Here is a 21,264-nt window from a genome sequence, read left to right on the forward strand (position 1 = left end):
CGAGCGGAAGAGGAAGCCGTAAGCTTTAGCGGAGGGACCTGCAGAGGAAGTAGATACTGGGCGGACGCCTGTGGACGGCGTCTGAGGGTCCAGGCCACCATGAACCGGCTCCAAGATGACTATGACCCCTACACAGTTGAAGAGCCTAGCGATGAGGAGCCGGCTTTGAGCAGGTGGGCCCCTGCGCGCCCCCGCCCCCGCGGCTTCCGGCCGCGGCCTGGCCTCAGCCTTCTCGCTTCGCTGTGCCTGTCCGGCCTGCGTGGACCCTAGGCCCAGCGGGTCCGGCCCCCGTCGGGCTCCGTTGTCGCCTGTGGGACGCCGAGGGGAGTCTCGGTGAGGTCTTGCAGCCATGGGGGAGGCGGGGCCCACACCGGCGCGGGGAAGGGGGCTGTTCTGGAATCACACGCGAGTCTTGCAAAGCGGTACGACCGAATCCTGCCTCTGCAGCTTACTAAGAGTGTGACCCAAGGCAAGTCGCTTATCCTCGGTTTCTCATCTCTCAACAGGAGATACAATAACTGTATCATAAGTATGTTGTAAGACTCATGGGACTTGGTGTGAAGCGACGACCTAGAAGACTAATGTGCCATAGACAGAAAGAAGGGGATACTTAACAGACTTTTTTGGAATACCTTTTCTATGCTTGCTGTGGGCCACAGAAGTCAGCCATAAAATTTTTGCCTTCTTCAGGCTTACAGAATAGTTGGGGAAATAAGATATATACCTCGAAAGGTATATATCTTGGAAGTAAATACGTATCTCTGAAGCATTGTAGAAAACGGTGACCTGAGAAGCATTGTAGAAAACGGTGAACTTCACAGGTGAAGTTCCGTGGGAATTTTCAAAAGGATGGGCTTAATCCTACCTGAGAGAAACTTGCAATTATGTGAGCAAGAGATTTCTAGTCACATTTAGCCATTTTTAAAGCCATCAGATCCTACTTGTAAACTTTACAACATTCCGTCCGATTGAGCTTTCTGTAAAACTGTCCTACGTTTAATCACAGTATTTCCTTGCATTATCCTGGGGTGGAGTTCTAGGCATAGGAGATCAGGTTGCAGAGATTTCTGTTGTGGGGAGTGAAGATGGCTTCCAAAAGTCCCTGTGAAAGAGTTTCAGTTAATGCGTCAGGTTTGTGAAAGGTATATTGTAGGTTTTGATTAGTAATTTGGTTTGATTGGAATATAGGAGTGTATCCTGGGCTTGATTTATATTCTGCCATTACTATCGCCATATTCATCTGTGTTATTTAATTTTTTTCTTTAAGTCAGTTTACATTTTTGTAGTTAAGTATCTTTTTTTAAAGGCTTTGTTTTTTTACTTATTTTTAGAGTGAGGAGAAGGTAGCGGGGGAAAGGAGAGAAACATCAATATGTAAGAGACACATCCATCCATTGACTGTTGCATGTGCCCCAACTGGGGACCAGGCCTGCAACCGAGGCATGCACCCTGCTTGGGAATCAAACTGGTGACCTTTGGTTTTGCTGGTGGATGCCCAACCAGCTCAGTGATACTGGTCAGGGTTGTAGTTAAGTGTCTTAAAGAAAGCTTTATAATCCCTTTGAAGTTGTCAGTGGTAATGCAATAAAAAATAAATGCTGTAAAAACAAAACAATGCTTTAGGACAGCTTGCCTGGCCAAGGCTCTGAATCTAATGTTTGCTGTTTTAAAAAGGGGGATTGATGTTAGAGAGGTAAGGGGTGTCTGTTAGGATTTGATTTTACCCCACTTAATATGCTTATATTTTATAGGCTGTTACTATTTTATGGAAGCTGGTAGAAGATCTGAGACTCCCAGATTACAGAAAACTCACAGCACAGGAGGTAGCAGGAGCATTATGTTTGTATTGATCCCTCTTCCCAACTTCTGTAGTTGGTTACTCAGAGAGAGACCCAGATGGATGCTACACTTTCAGTGGGTTAACATGCTTTTGGAGGACCACTTGAGCTTGGAGAATCCACCTCTTTTGCAGCAGGCAGTAGATAAGCCTTCTCTTTGTTCTGGAAAGGGACATTACCTCACCCATCAAGGTTTTTTACTGCAAACACAACCCTGAGAAATGGCCTAGGTAAAGAGTGTTGAGAACCTTGCATCCTTGGCAAACTCAACAAGAATATGCAGGGCCTATGATATATTTCCCTGCCCAGCAATGCTAAATGCTGACTCTTTAGAAATAATCACAACTGAAGAAAATTTGAGAAACAAATAACTCTCTTGCCTTGTGATTTAATTTTTAAAAATTATTTTTTAAAATTTTGACATTGATTCACATGCAGTTGTAAGAAATAGTACAGAGAGCCCTGGCTGGTGTGGCTCAGTGGATTGAGTGCTAGCCTGTGAACTGAAAGGTCACTGGTTCAATTTCTAGTCAGGGCACATGCCTGGGTTGCAGGCCAGCTCCCTAGTTGGGGACGAGTGAGAGACAACTGATCGATGTATCTCTCACACATCGATGTTTCTCTCCCTTTCCCTCTCTCCTTCCCCTCTCTCCTTCCCCTCCCCTCTCTCTAAAAATATACAAATAAAATATTGAAAAAAACCCAGATATGTCCCTTTTACTCAGTTTCCTCCAGTGTTAACATATTGAAAAACTAGTATGATATCATAACTGGGATATTGACATTAATACAATCAAGTTACAGAACATTTCATCAGCACAAGGATCCCTCATATTCCCCACTTCCTGCCCACATGCTCTACTTATCCTCTGATAACCACTAGTCTATTCTCCATTTCTATAATTTTGTCATATTCAGAAAATAGGTAACTGGAATCCTGTGGTTTATAACCTTTTGGGATTGGCTTTTTTGTTGTTGTTGTTAATTTATTTTTAGTTCACAGAATGATACCCAGTTCCCTGAACCACATCAGTCAGGGCTTATTTCTTTATTTTTGGAGAGTGGAGAAGGGAGGGAGAAAAAGAGGGAAAGAGATCAGTTTGTGGTTGCCTCTCATGTGCGTCCTACTGGGGACCTGGCTTGGAACCCAGGCATGTGCCCTGACTAGGGATGGAACCTGTGACCCTTTAGTTCATAGGCCAGCAGTCAATTCACTGAGCCACACCAACCAGGGAAAGGAATTGGTATTTTTCACTCAGCATAGTTCTCTGGAGATATATCCCCATTGTCGTAGGTATCAGTAGTTCATTTCTTTCGTTATTGCTGAGTGATATTTTGCATTTAACCATTCACTCGTTGAAGGGCATCTGGTTGTTTCCATTTTTGACTGTTGTGAATAAAACTGCTGTAAACATTCATGTATAGGTTTTTGTGTACCTGTACATTTTTATTTCTCTGGGATAAATGCCCAGGAGTTCAGTTGCTGGTTTGTATGGTAATTGCATACTAGTTTTATTTTAAGGAACTGCCAAGCTGTTTTCCATAGTACCAATTTATATTTCCAGTATCAATAGCTTCACTGTTATTTAATGGGCTGTCATCTATTCTGCTACTCCTTAAAATAGTCTCCTACATCCCACACTTCAGAAACACTGGAATATAGAATACATCAGAGAGTTTCTCAACCTCTGCAGCATTGACATCTTATGTCAGATATTTCTCTGCTGAGGGGGGCTGTCCTGTGCATTGTAGGCTGTAGATGCCAATAGCTCCTCCTCCAGTCTTCAGTTATGACAATCATAAATGTCTCCAGGTATGCTAAATGACTCCTGGGGGGCAAAATTGCCCTAAGTTGAAGACCACTGAGATAGTTCAAGGTTGAAAGGATAAGCTGAAACTAGACTGTAGAAAGCTCTTTTGAATGTTGTGCTCAGAGGTTTGGCCATGGACAGTTTCTTTCAGAGCAGGGTAGTGGTGAGATGAGAGTTTTTTAGGAATAATATTCTGGCAGCAGGGTTAAGGATGGAATGAAAAAGAAGAGTTTGGAGGCCTGGAGATCCTTAGAATATGGTGTAAATTTAAGAGGACCTGAGTAAATATAGTGATGATGAAGAAAGAGGAAGTGCGCTGGTCAGGATGAAGAATGTCGTGTGGGAAATTTCTTGGAAGTAGAAGCCTCTCTCATTAGCAAAATTGATTGTTGTGAATTGGGTTTTTCTGATTTCCCTTCTGCTGGAGGTTCTAGAAGACAAAAATAGAGAAACTAAAACCAAGAGTAGTCTGTAACTATATCAGACCATGAGTAATTAAGCATTACTTATGTACTATTGATTGTATTAGGAATGTCTTAGGCATTTCAGATATTCCTGCTGATATTTGGTGTAATTTTGTCATACTGTTATTGATGAGGAAATCCAGGCACAGCAGGCCAAGTAAATTGGCAGAAATTGCTCTGGAGAATTTAGAATATAATTTAGCTTTCTCTCTCTTTACAGTTCTCTGTAGCACTGTGCCTTTTAAATTGTAATGTTTAATTACTACCTATTAACATTTTATGTGGATATAATAGTTATATATTGATGGGGGACATGCCGCCAGCAGAACTTTTCCAGGTTGTTACAGATGAGAATTAAAATGCCCAACGTGTGATCTGCTTTTGGAGCAAAGGTGACCAGTCCCTCAAAGGAGAAAGGTCCTGAACACCTTCTTCCCTGTGTTTTTATTGAGTTCAGGTCACACAGAGATACAGAGTATGCACATAAAGCTCATCAACCAATGCTCAAAATGCTACGGACATGATTTACAGATAATAGTTGAAGAAACACAGGGATTGTCTCAGATCAAGGTTGGCTTTAGCTCAAGTGTCTGTTTCATAGCAACAGGGCAGAGCAAACCTCGAAGGAAACAATGTATATTCTTTCTGTGGCCAGATTTGCCCAGGGAGCCATCTGTTCCCAAGTACAAGGTCATAGCTGCCTCTGGCATAGTTCCCAGGCTGAGTCAGGCAGGGAGAGCAAAGCAGCCAAGAGACTAGGAGACTTTTAAAGAAAGACTGAGGACTCAGGTTATGACAAAGCCAAGGGGTGAGGGTCTTTCTGCCCCTTCTCTGAAGACCCCTAAGTCCTTCTCTGATGGCCCATTGGGACTGTGCGACTGTGTCTTAAGTCACCCCTCCTTTGGGGTCTTACTGGTCATTGGCTAACCTGTCACCCGCCCAGGCCAAGCAGGGGGAAGTGAGTGAGGCAGGGGCTGTGCTCCTGCCAGGAGGAAGTGTTCTGTTTCCTTTGTGGCTCATGTTCCCAAGACCTTTTCACTCAGCTCTAGCTGTGGGACCCTTATTGTTCATTAATGAGGCTACAGTTCCTGAAACCAGGCAGGATGATTCCCAACAATATATTTTTAGGTTTTATTTAAGTGTCCAGAGTTTTAGAAAACTCCTAGTTCTGCGGAGTAAACTTTTCATTGCTGATGGAATTATGAATTGGTGCAGTACTTCTGGAAAGAGGTGTGGTAATTCAAGAAGTCAGAAAGAGGTTTATATCTAAGTTTAGACATTTAGTCTGAGGAAATAAAAAAAATGACATGTACAGAGATGTTCATTGTAGTGTTTAATTTCAAAGAGCTAGAAATAAATGTACAGTATTTACAAGAAGAAATGTTATACAGATATTAAAAAGTATATTTGGAAATATGCAGAAATGGTTCATCTAAGTGAGAATAGCTCTCTAATATGCCAGATAAATCTAATGCAACCTTATAAAACTTAAAATTGTTGGGCAGTGAGATAAAGGGGGTTGTAAGTCATTTTAATTCTTTAATGTTCATATTCTTTATGCTTCAAATATATATTAGTTCTGAAGATGAAGTGGATGTGCTTTTACATGGAACTCCTGACCAAAAACGAAAACTCATCAGAGAATGTCTTACTGGAGAAAGTGAATCATCTAGCGAAGATGAATTTGAAAAAGAAATGGAAGCTGAATTAAATTCCACTATAAAAACAATGGAGGACAAATTATCTTCCCTGGATACAGGTAAACTAATCTCCATATGGGCAAGAACCATATTTGTGCCCTTTTGGTCCCCAGCACCTTCAGGGTACTCAACAAATATTTATTGAGTGAATGAATAAATGTATTGGGCAACCTGAGTATAGTTTCCTTTGATGACTAATGAAGAAATTTCCTGTGTTGTTGGAGGTTATTTAGTACTGTTTACTTACATGATTTCCTTTTGTAATTTTTATCCCAGGGTTAGCAACAACAACAAAAAAGACAATCTTATAGAAGTATTTTTAGGGTTATATAGCACTTATATGGTAGGTTAAATGATGTGTCTGCATAAATTCCTGCCTTGTTTTAGTAAGTAATGAAACATACTTCATTTTGATACTTGGTTTTTATGTAAAATGTACCTGACTCGGAAACTGGTTCATGATAGTAGGACTCCTCAGCGTTGGTTTCCATATTGATATGCTATGTATTAATTGTTAAGAATCAAACCATATATGATAATAAAATAAGCAAAAGTAGGTTGTTTTTTAAAAATTTTTAGAGAGAGGGAGAGGGAGGGAGAAAGAGGGAGATAAACATCAATGTTGTGCCCTGGCTGGTGTGGCTCAGTGGGTTGGGCACCAGCCTATGGACCAAAGGGTCGCTGGTTCAATTCCCAGTCAGGGTACATGCCTGGGTTGTGGGCCAGGTCCCCAGCTGGGGGGTGCGCAAGAGGCAATCATGCATTGATGTTTCTCTCCCTCTGTTTCTCTAAAAATAAATAAATATTTAAACAAACAAACAAAAATCATCAATGTTGTGAGAGAAACATTGATCATTTGTCTCTCGAATGTCCCTGAGTGGGGACCTGGACCGCCACCCTGGTATGTACCCTGATCTTTTAGTTTGTAGTCTATGCTCAACCCACTGAGCAACACTGGCCAGCGTGCAAAAGTGGGTTTTAATTAAGAGGAAAAATTAGTGGTGCAAGCATGTGACATGAGTATAGGTAAGATCATGGCATTGGGCACAAATGAGCTCTTGAGTCATTCTTCTGCCTCTGTGGAGCTCTTATCCTCTTTCCTCTAAAGTCCCTTTAAAACAAGATGTTTATTGCACATTCTCCACAGTATATGGCATGGCTGAAAGGTAGAGATGTAAATATTGGCAACCTGAAAATATGGCTATTTTATTTAATTAGATTTGTGGGAAGGGAGAGAAAAATAATGTCATATTTTGGAATATTATTGTTTTAAATCTTCACTTGAGGAAATTTTTCATTGCTTTTTTTAGAGGGAGAGGATGGGAAAGAGAAACATTGATGCAAGAGAGAAGCATCAGTCATTGCCTCTTAATGTGTGTCTGTACCAGAGATCATACGCTCCCTGACTGGGGATTGAACTCACAACCTAGGCACGTGCACTGACCAGGAATTGAACAAGCAACCTTTTGGTCAGAGGACAATACTCTGGTCAATTGAGCCACACCAGCCAGGGCATGACTTGGAACATTTAGTCAAGTAGGGGCAGTTCTCTGTTATTGCATAGGGCACCAATCCAGTAAGTTATTGATATGAAAGTATTTTTCCATCTGAATGTGATTGGGAATCAGTCAAAATTACTTTGAAGTGATGGAAGAATATATGGAGTTTTTTTTCTTCTCAGTTATATATGGTTTAGTCTGTATAAACTTCCTTTGTGGTTTGAACAGGGTCTTCCTCAGGAAGTGGGAAAGTTGGAACAGCTCTGACAAAGTACTATGATGATATATATTTTGATTCTGATTCTGAGGATGAAGACAAAGCAGGTAAGTAAAATGTTTACCAGGCTTAGCAGTTGTATTTTATGAAAAAAAGTTTACCTAGGAGTTACTTGGTATTAGGTTTTTCCTCTGTGTTTGATTTTTTTAGAAAAGAAATTGCAGTCTGTTGATGTGAAAACAAAAGCAGGATCAGTGAATAAGAACAGATGTTTATAAAAATATTGAATGAATTATAGTGTTGTACACCTGAAATATATATGACCTTGTATACCAACTTTACTACAAGAAAAGTAACAGAACAGATGGGAATGCATACATGTGAGGACATGGGACCAGCAATGGCACTGCATAGGCACAACTGGAGAGAGGGAGAGTATGTCCGGATTCAGTATCTGTCTCCTCTGGGCTGGGCACTTGGCCCACCTCTTCCTTCAGATTCCTTTGCGCAGCAACATTTGCTTTCACACCTGCAGATAGTTTCTATACTTTTACCCCTTGCAGAATTTTCCCTTACTTCTTGCTTTTTTAAAAAAAATAAGCCCCTCTATTCTTTGGAATTGATTTAATACAAAATTTGAGCAAAGTTGAACATGCTGACAAAAACTAAAACCTATTTAATTATATCAGTAATTACACTGGGATACACAAATAACAAGTTTATATGGTAAAGAAATAATTTTATATTTTATATATTATTAAAAATTGACCAGTTCAAGTACATTTTAAAAGTCTAGTGTATGGGGATGACCATAGGTTTTTTTCTTTTTTTAAAGATTTTATTTACTTATTTTTGGAGGGAGGGGGAGGGAGGAAGAAAGAGAGGGAGAGAAATATCAATGTGCCAGAGAAACATCAATTGGTTGCCTCTCACACTCCCCCCAAGTGAGGACCTGGCCCACAACCTAGGCATGTGCCCTGTCCTGGAATCCATCCTGTGACCTTTTGGTTTGCTGGACGATGTTCAACCCACTGAGCCAACCTAGTCAGGGCAATGACTATAGTTCTTTTTTTCATTCATTTTTGAAATATTTTCTTCTGATTTCAGTAGCATTTCATATATGGGAACTTGTGGAGACCTTAGATATCAAGCATAGTTTCTCTTCTTAGCTTGCTTTCAGTTTGGACTCTGAATGTTCATTATTTAAACTCTTGAGATACCAGTTTTTGGTGAAAAAAAGTTTTGCCACTTTGGTCTTCTTCATTTTAACCAATTTTATTGTTAATTGGACAAGAACTATACTTGGAGGAATAGTTAAAATTTTTTTAAAGGAATATAAAAAAAGTATGTAGCTTAGGAAATTGGATTTTCGTTCTGTATTTAAAAAAGTGTGAACTTCAGGCATGATACTTAGCCATATCCTTAACATTTTTAAAATTAGCTCATGTGACCAAGAAAAAAAAGAAGAAACAACACAGGATTCCAACAAATGATGAATTACTATATGACCCTGAAAAAGATAACAGAGATCAGGCCTGGGTTGATGCACGGAGAAGAGGGTAAGAATTTAAATTTAATATTTAGAATCTTTAGAGAAAACGATTAAAAGATAATTTTCACCACATTCACATTTTGAATGCATGTGTATATGTTTGTACAGACATACATAAACAGGTTTGAGGAAAAACTGCTGAGTACTTTATTTTGAAAATAAAGCACATTTCATTCAGACAGTTGATCTTTTAAAAACTTTTGAGTTCCAACTGTTGTAGTCAGTCTCTTCATTCAAGAACCAAAGCTGCATTTAGAAAAATAGACACAATTTAAAACTAGTTGGAGATTAAGAGTTCATGCGGAGGAAGAGTGGATGTTATGTTTTACATTTGAATTGTTCTTTTTAACTGTGTACAAATTGGATTTTTAAAAATTGAGGTGAAATTCACATATAAAACTAACCATTTAAATGTGAACAATTTAGTGCCAATTATTATATTCACACTTCTATTTAATTTCAAACCATTTTCATCATCCCAAGAGAAAACTCCGTACTCATTTGCATATTTGATTTTATAAAGGCTGGTATGTCAAAAAAGTAAAAACTGGGCAACTTGCCACTATTAAATTGTACTTCCTTAAGCTGGCTGTGCTTCAGAGTCACTTGGGAAGAATGAAATGCAAACCCTTGAGTTGTACTCTAGGAGGTTTTGATTCAGGTAAGGTGGGATCCAAGAATCTGTATTTTTCAAGTCCGGATGTATTTTGATGTCGTGTGGGTCTTTATACACCGCCTTTCAGCCTTTATTCTCCCACTTTGTCTTTTTTTCCTCTTTGTTTCACCCATGTACACCATTTCATCCACCTATCTCTTACATTTATTTAATGAATATTTTTTGATCACCCACAGTGTGAAATGAACATTTAAAAAACAGTTTTTTTAAAAAGAATATGCATGGGGTTTGTAATTTTTAAAGATTTTATTTATTTTTAGAGAGAGGGGAAGGGAAGGAGAAAGAGGAGGGAAACATCAATGTGTGGTTGCCTCTTACACGCCCCCTACAGGAGACTTGGCCTGCAGCCCATGCACATGCCCTGATTGGGAATGGAACCGGGAGCCCTTTGGTTTGCAGGCCTGCGCTCAATCCACTGAGCTATACCAGCCCAGGGTCACAGTGTGAAATGAACATTTTAAGTGCTATGAGAGATATATAATCAAGGAGTTTACAGTCTAGCTCCTGCTTGTGGTGACAGAATTTGTCAGTGAAGAAAGATAGAATATATTTTCATTGTTATATAATTTTTAGAAGAAATAACATTTTCTGACTTATTGACATTCCTATGTTAAGTGGTAGTTGCTTTTTAAGACCACAGAAACCACTTTCATATAATGAATTCCCTGAATTGTAAGCACCATGAGGGCAGTGTTCTTGTTCGATGTTTGTATCCCAAGCATCTTGCACATTGTTAAATTGGCACTCAGTAAGTGTCTATTGAATGAAAAAGTTACTTTCTTGAGGTTCGTGTTTTGAAATTTGCTAAACTTCAAAGAATGAAATGGGGGGAGGTGGAAAAGGGTATACGGAGGATAAATGGTAATTGAAAAAATACACACAAAAAAGAATAAAATATATACCACATGTTTTCAGTATTTTTCCCCATAAACATTTTTAAAAGTTTAGGAAGTTAATATCAAAAGATTTGCTTTAAAACTTATTTATTTATTTCTTGATTTGAGAGAAAGAGAGAAACAGAGAAACACTGATTTGTTGTTCCACTTACTGATGCATTCATTGGTTGATTCTTGTATGTGCCCTGCCTGGTGATCCAACCCACAACCTTGGCGTTTTGGGACAGTAGCTCTAACCAACTGAGCTACTTGCCTTTTGTCGTTCACTTTTCAGGAGTTTACCATAGCCCCTCTTAAGAATATATCCTTTAGCCCTGGCGGGTGTGGCTCAGTGGATTGGGTGCTGGCCCATGAACTGAAAGGTCGCTGGTTTGATTACCAGTCAGGGCACATGCCTGGGTTGTGGGTGACCTCCCCAGTTGGGGGAGGGTGAGAGGTAATGGATCCATGTTTCTGTCACACATTGATGTTTCTTGCCCTCTCTTTCTCCCTCCTTTCCCCTCTTTCTAAAGTAAATAAAATAAAAGAATACAGACTTTTGTACTTTAGTGCCTTCATAAGTAGACCCATGCTTTATTCTTTCAGTCAGCAAATATTTATTGAGTACTTACTGTTAGCCAGACAATGTTCTTGACTCTTGAAATACAACAGGAAACAAAACACAAAAATCCTTAGGCACTTAGAGCTTACTTGCTTCTTTTTAAATGTAGCTTTACTGTGTTTTTTAAAATTAATAGACTTTACTTTTTAGAATAGTTTTAGATTTACAGAAAAATTGAACTGATAATATAGAGAATTTTTTTTTGAAGATTTTATTTATTTTTAGAGAGGGGGAAGGGAGGGAGAAAGAGAGAGAGAAACATCAATGTGTGGTTGCATCATGCGTACCCCCTACTGGGGACCTGGCCCACAACCCAGGCATGTGTCCTGACTGGGAATTGAACCTGCGATCTTTTGCTTTGCTGGACAGCATCCAAACAACTGAACCACACTGGTCAGGGCTGACTTTCGTTGGTTTTGATGGCCTTCACAGTTTTGAGGAGCAGTGGTCAAGTATAGTTATGTGCCACTTAATGACAGAGATATGTTCTGAGAAATGCGTTATTAGGTGATTTTGTTGTATGTGAACGTCATAAAGTGCACTTACACAAACCTAAATAATACATAACCTTCTGTACACTTAGGCTATAGAGTCTAGTGGTTACAAACATGCACAGCATGTTACTGTACTGAATACTGTAGACAGTTAAAACACAATGTAAATATTTGTGTAGCTAAACATATTTAAACATAGAAAAGTTACAGTAAAATACAGTATAAAAGATAAAATGGTACACTTGTATAGGCACTTATTACATGTGAAAGGAGCTTGCAAGACTGGAAGTTGCTCTGGGAGAGTCAGAGAGAGCCTGGTGAGTAAATGTGAAGGCCTAGCACATTCCTGTACACTATATAAACACCGTATACTTAGGCTACATTAAATGCGCAAAACAACGTGACATTAAATCAGGCACAAGAGAAAATGATGCTGTCAAGAGATTTGGTAAGCATGAAACAAATGAACAAACCAAACAAACAAAAACCCATAGGCATAGACAGTATGGTGATTACCAGAGGGATGGGTAAAGATGGTCAAATACATATATATTTTTAAAGATTGTCTTTATTTATTTTTAGAGAGAGGGGAAGGGCGAGAAACATTGATGTGTAAGAGAAGCATTGATTGGTTGCCTCTAGCATGCCCCCAGCTGGGGACCAAACCCGAAATCCAGGCACTGTGCCCTGATTGGGAATAGAACTGGTGACCTTTTGTGACCTTTTGGTTTGCAGGATGACGCCCAGCTCACTGAGTCAGGGCAGAGATCAAATATATTGTGACAGAAGAAGATTTGACTTTGGGTGGTGGGCACACAATGCAGTATACAGATGATGTATCATGGAATTGTACACTTGTAAACTTACATAATTTTATTAACCAATGTCACCCCAATAAATTTAATAAAAAAATAAAAAGGAAAGAGAGACTTGGTAAACACAAAATGTATAAAGCTCTTGCCAGCATAACACAGTACACTTTTACAGCATTGTATTTTTATAAGTAGAAAGAACAACTTGAAAATACTGATAAAAATATATAGTAAATACATAACCCAGTAACATAGCTACTTATTATTATCAAGTATTACGTACTGCACATAATTGTATGCACTATATGTTTATATGACTGTCAACACAATGGGTTTGTTTACAGCAGCATAACTACAAACTCCTGAGCATGCTGAGAGCAGCATAACTACAAACTCCATTGTGCTGTGATGTAGCCATGGCTACAGTGTCACTAGGTGATAGGAATTTGTCAGTTCCATTATAATCTGTGGAACACATTGTATATGTGTTCTGTCATTGACTGAAACATTGTGATGTGGTGCATGGCTGTGTATCATGGGAGGGTTCACTAATTGAAATTGTCTGATGTTTCTGTCATAATTAGACAGAGATTATTGGTTTTTGGGAGGAAGACCAAAGAGAGGCAAAGTGACATTTTTATCACATTGTATCAAGAGCACATGTTAACATAATTTATGACTGTAAGTGTTGGTTGACTTTTGTCACCTTGGTGAGGTCATGTTTGTCAGGTTTCTCTTCTATAAAGTTACCCTTGCCCCTTCATTTCATACTATACTATTTGGAAGGAAGTCACTATGTACAGCCCAGACTTAAGGAGTGGGAAGCTATGAGGGAGAATATCTTCATAAATTATTTCTAACTCTTCTGTAGAGGAGATTTGTCTGTTCTCCCCCATTTATTTGCTCAGTCATTTGTATCAGCGTGAACTCATGAGTATTTATACTTTGGATTATAATACAGTCCTACTTTATTTTGTTGTTCTGATTGTTTTAGCTTTGGCTATTGAGGACACATTTGTTTGGCTTCTGTGCCTGTTTGACATACCTACTTCATTGTTTTTTGTTTTCTTCCTCAGCACATCTTTACTTTCTGGCACCACAAGATGCTCCAGGTTCATCTTGTATGCCCCATTTCTAGAGTCAACCATTTTTCTAAGGATTACTGATTACATGAGAAATCAAGATTTGGCTTTAATGTGTCTCCCCCTCACTTTCTTTTTCTGTTTTAGCTACCATGGTTTTGGAAGACATAGGGCACGTCAGCAACAGCCTGTTCCAAATAGTGATGCTGTCTTGAATTGTCCTGCCTGCATGACCACATTGTGTCTAGATTGCCAAAGGTAACATAAAGGGTAACAATATACACATACACACAAAAACAATAAAAAATAACCAACTTGGTGGGCTTTTTTTCCCCAAAATTCTTCCTGAGGACATTTTTCCTTGCTTTGAAAGAGAGAGAGAGAGAGAGAGAGAGGGGAAACATCAATGTGAGAGAAACATTGACTGGTTGCCTTCTTGTACATACCCTGAATGGGGATACATGCCCTGACTGGGGACTGAACTCACAACCCGCTATGTGTGTCAACCAGGAATTAAACTCACGACCCTTTGGTCATGACACTCCATGACCAACCAACTCCAACCAACTAAGCCACACTGGTCAGGGCTTGGTAGGCTGGCTTGCTTATTTGTTTATTTATTAACAGATTTCTCTTTTTAAAAAATTATTGATTTTTTTTTAGAAAGAGAGAGAAATATTGATTTGTTGTTCCACTTATTGATGCATTGGTTGATTCTTGAATGTGCCCTGACCAGAGATCGAACCCACAACCTTGGAGTATCAGAATGGCACTGTAACCAACCCAGCCAGGGCCTTGGCGGGCCTTTTTAAAAGTCAGAAGTAGATTTTTGAGGTACTTAGGAATTCTGATAAGTTTCTGTTCTCATATATCCTTGGTGCTACCATTATCTATGGTGCCATCTTTATTTATATAAAGATCGGCTGATCTTTATATAAATTTTGTTTATACGTAGATTCTGTCACAAGTAGTTTAAAGTAAAGCACTTGCCAGTAGTGACAAGGATTCAGTGAAACTATATATTGTGGAATGATATCCCTCAAGTATACTTTTTTTTGATTGTGATAAAATACGTGTAACAGAAAATTTTCTATTTTAACCATTATAAAAATTTGCTGTTGAAGAATACTTCATTTGACTATTCAATTTATTGTCAACTAAACCATTTAAAATTTTTTCTCAGCTTTTTCGACTGAGATATGATTAACATTGTGTAAGTTTGAGGTGTATAATGTCCTTTGATATATGAATATATTGCAAAATTATTACAATAAGGTTAGTTAACATATTCATTACCTCACATAATTACTTTTTTTTTTTTTTTGGTAAGAACTTAAGCTCTACCTCTTAGCTATTTAATACTTTCAAGTACGCAGTATAGTATTGTTAACTATAGTCATCATGCTGTATGTTACATTTCCAGAACTTGCTCATCTTATACCTGGAAGTTTGTACCCTTTGATGTTTTCACCCATCTGCTCTTCCCCACCAATCTGTTCTCTGTTTCTATGAGTTCAGTTTTTTTAGATTCCACATATAAGCGAAATCATACAGTGTTTGTCTTTCCGTGTCTGATTTATTTCACTTTGTGTAATGCCCTTAAGGTTCATCTATGTTGTCACAAATGGCAGGGTTTTCTTTTGCTTTTGATGGCTGAATAATATTCCATTGTGTATATTTACCAGATTTTTTTATCCATTCATCTCCGTTCATCTATTGGTGGATACTTAGATTGTTTCCATGTCTTGGTTATTGTAAATAAATGTTGTAGTAGGTTTTTTTGGGGAAGTCCACAGAAGTGTCATTTTTATCATATCAAGGGCACAGTTTATCAACATGATTTATGACTTAATTTTGACCATGATCACCTACCTGACTGTGATGGGGATGCAGATATCTCTTTGAGATAGTGATTTTATTACTTTATTTTTTAAAAAGATTTTATTTATTTACTTTTAGAGAGGGGGGAGGGAGGAAGAGAGAGAGGGAGAGAAACATTGATTGGTTGCCTCTTATACACTTCCTGACTGGGGACCAAATCCACAACCCAGGCATGTGCCTTGATTGTTTCTTTGCTAAGTAGAAGCTTTTTAAAAAGTTTGATGTCTCACATGTTTATTTTTGCTTTTGTTTCTTGTGCTTTTGGTGTTACATTCAGAAAACATTTCCAAGACCAATGTCAAGGAGCTTTTCTCCTGTTCTAGGAGTTTTACAGTTTCAGGCTTTACATCCATTGAAAATTAATTTTTGTGAGTGGTATATGATAGGGGTTCAGTTTCATTCATTTGCATGTGAACCTCCAGTTTTCCCAGTACTGTTTACTGAAGAGACTATCTTTTCCACATAAAATATTCTTGGCTCCTTTGTCAAATATTAGTTATGTGTTGTGGGTTTATTTCTGGGCTCTTGCTCAGTTCTGTTCTCTTGATGTATAAGTCTGTTCTTACGCCATTCCCATACTCTCTAGCTTTGTATTATAGTTTGAAATCAGGGAACTGTGATGCCTCCAGCTTTGTTCTTTCTCAATATTGTTTTGACTATTTGGGATCTTTTGTGGTTCCATGTAAATTTTAGGATTTTTTTTTCTATTACTGTGAAAAATGCCACTGGAATTTTGATGGAGATTGCAATGACTCTGTAGATGGCGTTGGGTAGTATGGACATTTTAACAGTATTCTTCCAATTCATGAACACAGGGTATAATTCTATCTTTTGGTGGTTTTTCTTTTCAATTTTTTTCATCAGTGTATTATAGTTTTCAGTGTACAGGTCTTTCACCTCTTTGGTTAAATTTATTCCTAAGTATTTTATTGTTGATGCCACTATGAACAAAATTGTTTTCTTAATTTCTTTTTCAGATAGTGTATAGAAACACAACAGATTTTTGTGTATTGATTTATATATCCTGCAACTTTACTGAATTCATTTATTATCACATTGTTTTTGGTGGAGTCTTGAGAGTTTTATATATACATGATTATATCATCTGCAAACACATAATTTTACTTCTTCCTTTTCAATTTGGATGACTTTTATTTCTTTTTCTTGCCTGATTGCTCTGGCTTGTATCTCCAGTACCATATTGGTTAGGAGTGGTAACAGTGGGCACTCTTATCTTGTTTCCTATTGTAATCATTTTATTTTATTTAAATTATTTATTTATTTATTTATTTTTAGAGAGAGGGGAAGAGAGGGAGAAAGAGAGGAAGAGAAACATCAATGTGTGGTTGCCTCTAATGTGGCTCCCACTGGAGACCTGGCCTGCAACCCAAGCATGTGCCCTAACTGGGAATCAAACTGGCAACCCTTTCGTATTGTAATAATTTTAGGTGTACAATTTGGTGACATTCACTACATTCACAGTATTGTGCAGCCATTACCACTGTTTGTTTCCAGAACTGTTTTGTCATTCCTAACAGAACCTCTGTATCTATTAGGCAATAAATCCTCATTCTTCACCCCCACTGCCCCAGCCTCTGGTAATCTCTGTTATACATTCTTTTTGGGTTGTTCTTTGCCAGTATACAGAAGTGTAGCAGATTTTTGTGTTTTCATTTTGTACCTTATAACTCTGCTGAATTAGTTTATTACTGCTAATAATTTTTCTGTGTAAACATTAGAGTTTTCTATTGGGTTGGTCAAAAAGTCTGTATGTTTTTTTCCATAAAATAAAAGATACATTTTTCATTTTCAACAGTTAATTTTATTGATTTGGATATTTTGAGTATGTCAGCTATCTCCCACGTGGTATAACGTTGATTGTTCTTAATTAATGTCTTGATTTGATTGCTGTCAACTTCAACTGGTCTACCCAACCATGGAGCATTGTACAGAGAGAAGTCTCTAGTATGAAACTTTGCAAACCACTTTTGACACGTTTGATTAGTCACAGCACCTTCTCCACACACTACATAAATTTTTTTTGTGTGTTTCAGTTCATTTTTGCCTTTCTTGAAATAATAAAACATAATAAGCTGAAAATGTTGCATATTTTCTATATTAAAGTGGTTACTTAGAAATTCACCAATTTCTGTAATTTTTTAAAAATGCACACTGATACGACAGCTGTCACAATACAGTCTAACAAAATTGTTTCAAATGAAGTTAAAGACAACCAAGCGGTACTAGAGCCATCTTACAGAAACAAACCAAGCGAACTTTCTGGCCAACCCAGTGTACATGTAAGATCACATCTTACATGTCAACAAAAATAATTTTTCTTCCTTCCTTCCTTCCCCTGTCTTTTTCCCATCCTTTTCTCATTCCTCCTCCTTCCCTTTCCATACTCCCTTCCTCCTTTCCTCCTCCCTTCCTTATCCTCACCATGCTTATTGATTTGGGAGAGAGGGGAAGGGAAGGGAAGGTGAGAGAGAGGCAGAGAAACATGATGTGAGAGACAAACATCATTGGTTGCCTCTGTCAAGGGCCTGACTGGGGATGGAATCCACAGCCTGGTTGTGTGCCCTGACCCTGATAGGGAATCAAAAACCTGTGACCTTTTGGTTTATGGGAAGATGGTCCAGCCAACTGAGCCACACCAGCTAGGGCTAATTTTACTTCTTCCTTTCTGATTTGGATGGCTTTTATTTCTTTTTCTTACCTTATTGTTTTGATTAGAACTTCTAATAGTCTGTTGAATAGAAGTGGTGAAAGTAGACATTTTTGTCTTTTTGCTGATCTTAGAGGAAAAGTTTTCAGTCTTTGATCAGTAAGTAAATTATTGTATTGAGGAAGTTTTCTTCTATTCCTAGTTTATTGGGTGTTTTTATCATGAAACATGTTGAATTTTGTCAGTTGCTTTTTCTGCATCAGTGGAGATGATCATGTTTTATTTTTTCTTCATTCTATTAATCCAAATACAGTTATCCCTTGGTATCAGAGGGGAATTGGTTCCAGGACAGCCCCCCACCTCCTGCCCCACAGCAGATACCAAAATCCATGGATGCTCACATCCCTTATACTACAGAATGGCAGAGAACAGTGCATATATTTGACCGTTGGCATTATGGATTTCTGAGTGCAGATTGAAAAATACCATTTTCTATCTGTGATTGATTGAATCTGCAGGTGCAAAACTGGTAGATAATGGAGGGTTGACTATATCCTCTCTACCGTTTTCTTCTTTTTCTTTTTTGGTGGCCTTATAAATGCATAGCTTTAGTCCATGTTTTGAATCAGGTTAGCTGGAACTAAATGATGTAGTGGTGGATATGTTAGTAGCTTGATGTAATTTATTCTTACTGGCTAGCTAGAGGTTTCTGATCTGCAACAATTAATTTATCTACTTCCCATGTGAATGCTTAAACTTTTTATCTCTAAATTGACACCTAGAATATGTATGAAATGAAGAAAAAGTAAAATATACTTCAGTTGTTTCTTTCAAATTAAACCATGTTATAGGGTTCCTATACTCAAAATAAATCGTTTCAGATCTAACAGTAGAAATTTTCCTTGGTAAAAATTGTGTTTCATATTAATACAGAATTCCAATACAGTGGAATATAAACAAAATTTTATGGTCTTGCCTGGAGAAGCACCAGCTTGCACAGTCTTAAGTTATCAGTGGTGGTTGTGATGGTGGAGATCAACATTTGGGACTAATGAAGGCATAACTGGAGTTCACTGTTTTTAGCCAGAAAGATATTTCTGTTACATGAAGTTTAAAGGAAAATAAAATAAAGCAACCCACTAAGTAGAGAAAGAAGTAGGAAAATATTAAGCATATGAAGAGAAAAAGGAAACATTAACTATTAAAAAATATTTATTTATTTATTTTTAGGCAGAGAGGAAGGGAGGGAGAAAGGAAGGGAGAGAAACACTGATGCAAGGAAGAAACACTGATTTGTTGCTTCTTGCATATGCCCCGACTAGGGACTAAGCCTGAAACCCAGGCATGTGTCCTGACTGGGAATCAAACCAGTGACCTTTTGCTTTGTGGGACAACAACCAACCAACTGAGCCACACTAGTCAGGGCAGAGTTCTTCCTATTCTTAAAATAACTCTAGCCCTGGCTGGTGTAGCTCAGTGGTTTGAGTGCAGGCCTGTGAATGAAAGGGTTGCCAGTTCGATTCTCAGTCATATGCCTGGGTTGCAGGCCAGGTCCCCAGTAGGGGGTGTGTGAGAGTCAACCACGCATTGATGTTTCTCTCCCTCTCTTTCTCCTTCCCTTACCCTCTCTCTCAAAATAAATAAATAAAATCTTTTAAAAAAACCTTAACATTTCTATAAATTTCCCATTTTGTTCTCATGTAAAAACTTTGGTTGGTATTTCAGTAAGTTTTTGGTGTTCTCAAATTTTATCTAAGTGGATAATTATTAAAATAGAACATAAACACACATTCTCCATTTTATTTCTTTTAGGCATGAATCATACAAAACTCAGTATAGAGCAATGTTTGTGATGAATTGTACTGTCAACAAAGAGGAGGTTCTAAGATACAAAACCCCAGAGAATAAGAAGAAAAAGCGAGGCCGTAAGAAGATGAGGTCTAACTATGAGGATGCTGCAGAGCAGGCAGAGACAGAAGTGGAAGAAATCTATCACCCGGTTATGTGCACCGAATGTTCCACTGAAGTGGCAGTCTACGACAAGGACGAAGTCTTTCACTTTTTCAACGTTTTAGCAAGCCATTCCTAAGTAGCTAAGTTGGCATTTAATTGCCCAATACTGTATATAAGGCAAATATGGATAGTTATTTTCCTCTTGCCTATTCATATCAAGTGACATTCTGAGTGGTTGGAGAAGCAGTGTTTTATTCTTTTTGTAAGAGAATGGTTACCAACCTTCATCCCTCCCCCTTCTCTAGAAATTTTAGTCTCAGATCTGTTGGGACTAATTCATTCCCTTTTTGATGGACATTTGGGAACTTGGGGCTTTTTATTTATTAAAGCTCATTAGAATTAAAATGTTCTGGAGTTATAAGTAACCTCTGTTTCAGATTGTTATTTTTATTTTTAATTTAAGATATACCCTTGGTTTGAATAAGCTAGAAACTGTTTCCTGACTTCTATCTGTTGGTTTTGCTAAGAAATATCTTTATTTCTCTTCTACACCCTAGGATGGAGTGACAATATTTAGCAACTGTTACAGTGACATGGAGTTTGTATTGCTGTGTGCCTTGAATAATTAATGTAGGTTTTTCCTTAAAAGGATTGTACTTACTAATATTCTAAATTTAGCAGCCCTGGCTGGGTGGCTCAGTTGGTTAGAGTGTCATCTGGATACATGGAGATTGTGGGTTTGACCCACAGAGCACATACAAGAGTCAACCAATGAATGCATAAATAAGTGGAACAACAAATTGATATCTCTCTCTTTCCCCTCACCCCTTCCTCTGTACTCTAGAATCAATAAAAGAAATTAAACTTAATGAATTAACATAGTGAAATAGAAATTTGTAATGAGGAGGAGCAGCCTCACCCTCCAGCCTTAGACTTAAAAATCCTCTTGCTGCCCAGGCTGGCATAGCTCAGTGGATTGAACGCGGGCTGCGAACCAAAGTGTCACAGGTTCGATTCCCAGTCAGGGTACATGCCTGGGTTGCAGGCCATGACCCCCAGCAACCGCACATTGATGTTTCTCTCTCTCCCTTCCCTCTCTAAAAATAAATAAAATCTTTAA

General features: G+C 38.2%; 1 protein-coding gene across 3 annotated transcripts; it reads left to right on the top strand.

Annotated features, from left to right (window-relative positions):
• On the top strand, positions 1–20,569 carry LOC114493178 (E2F associated phosphoprotein). 3 transcript variants are annotated; one of them, XM_028507913.2, is made up of 6 exons: positions 1–173; positions 5,691–5,872; positions 7,541–7,636; positions 8,971–9,088; positions 13,790–13,900; positions 20,004–20,569. In XM_028507913.2, the coding sequence occupies exons 1-6, from the start codon at positions 100–102 to the stop codon at positions 20,278–20,280; spliced, it is 858 nt and encodes a 285-aa protein (XP_028363714.1). In that variant the 5' UTR covers positions 1–99; the 3' UTR covers positions 20,281–20,569. The 3 variants fall into 3 exon arrangements, with proteins under 3 accessions (XP_028363714.1, XP_035885268.1, XP_035885274.1); XM_036029375.1 differs by lacking the exon at positions 13,790–13,900; XM_036029381.1 differs by lacking the exon at positions 8,971–9,088.
• Positions 20,570–21,264: the final 695 nt, after the last annotated feature.

This window comes from Phyllostomus discolor, chromosome 1 (genome assembly GCF_004126475.2).
Source record: "Phyllostomus discolor isolate MPI-MPIP mPhyDis1 chromosome 1, mPhyDis1.pri.v3, whole genome shotgun sequence".
NCBI lineage: Eukaryota > Metazoa > Chordata > Mammalia > Chiroptera > Phyllostomidae > Phyllostomus > Phyllostomus discolor.

Excerpts from the sequence above, each read along its gene's own strand:
- LOC114493178 (XM_028507913.2), top strand. The coding sequence starts at position 100 with ATGAACCGGCTCCAAGATGACTATGACCCCTACACAGTTGAAGAGCCT. Across the intron at positions 174-5,690 it reads GAGGAGCCGGCTTTGAGCAG|TTCTGAAGATGAAGTGGATG; the intron begins GTGGGCCCCTGC and ends AATATATATTAG. Across the intron at positions 13,901-20,003 it reads TTGTGTCTAGATTGCCAAAG|GCATGAATCATACAAAACTC; the intron begins GTAACATAAAGG and ends TATTTCTTTTAG.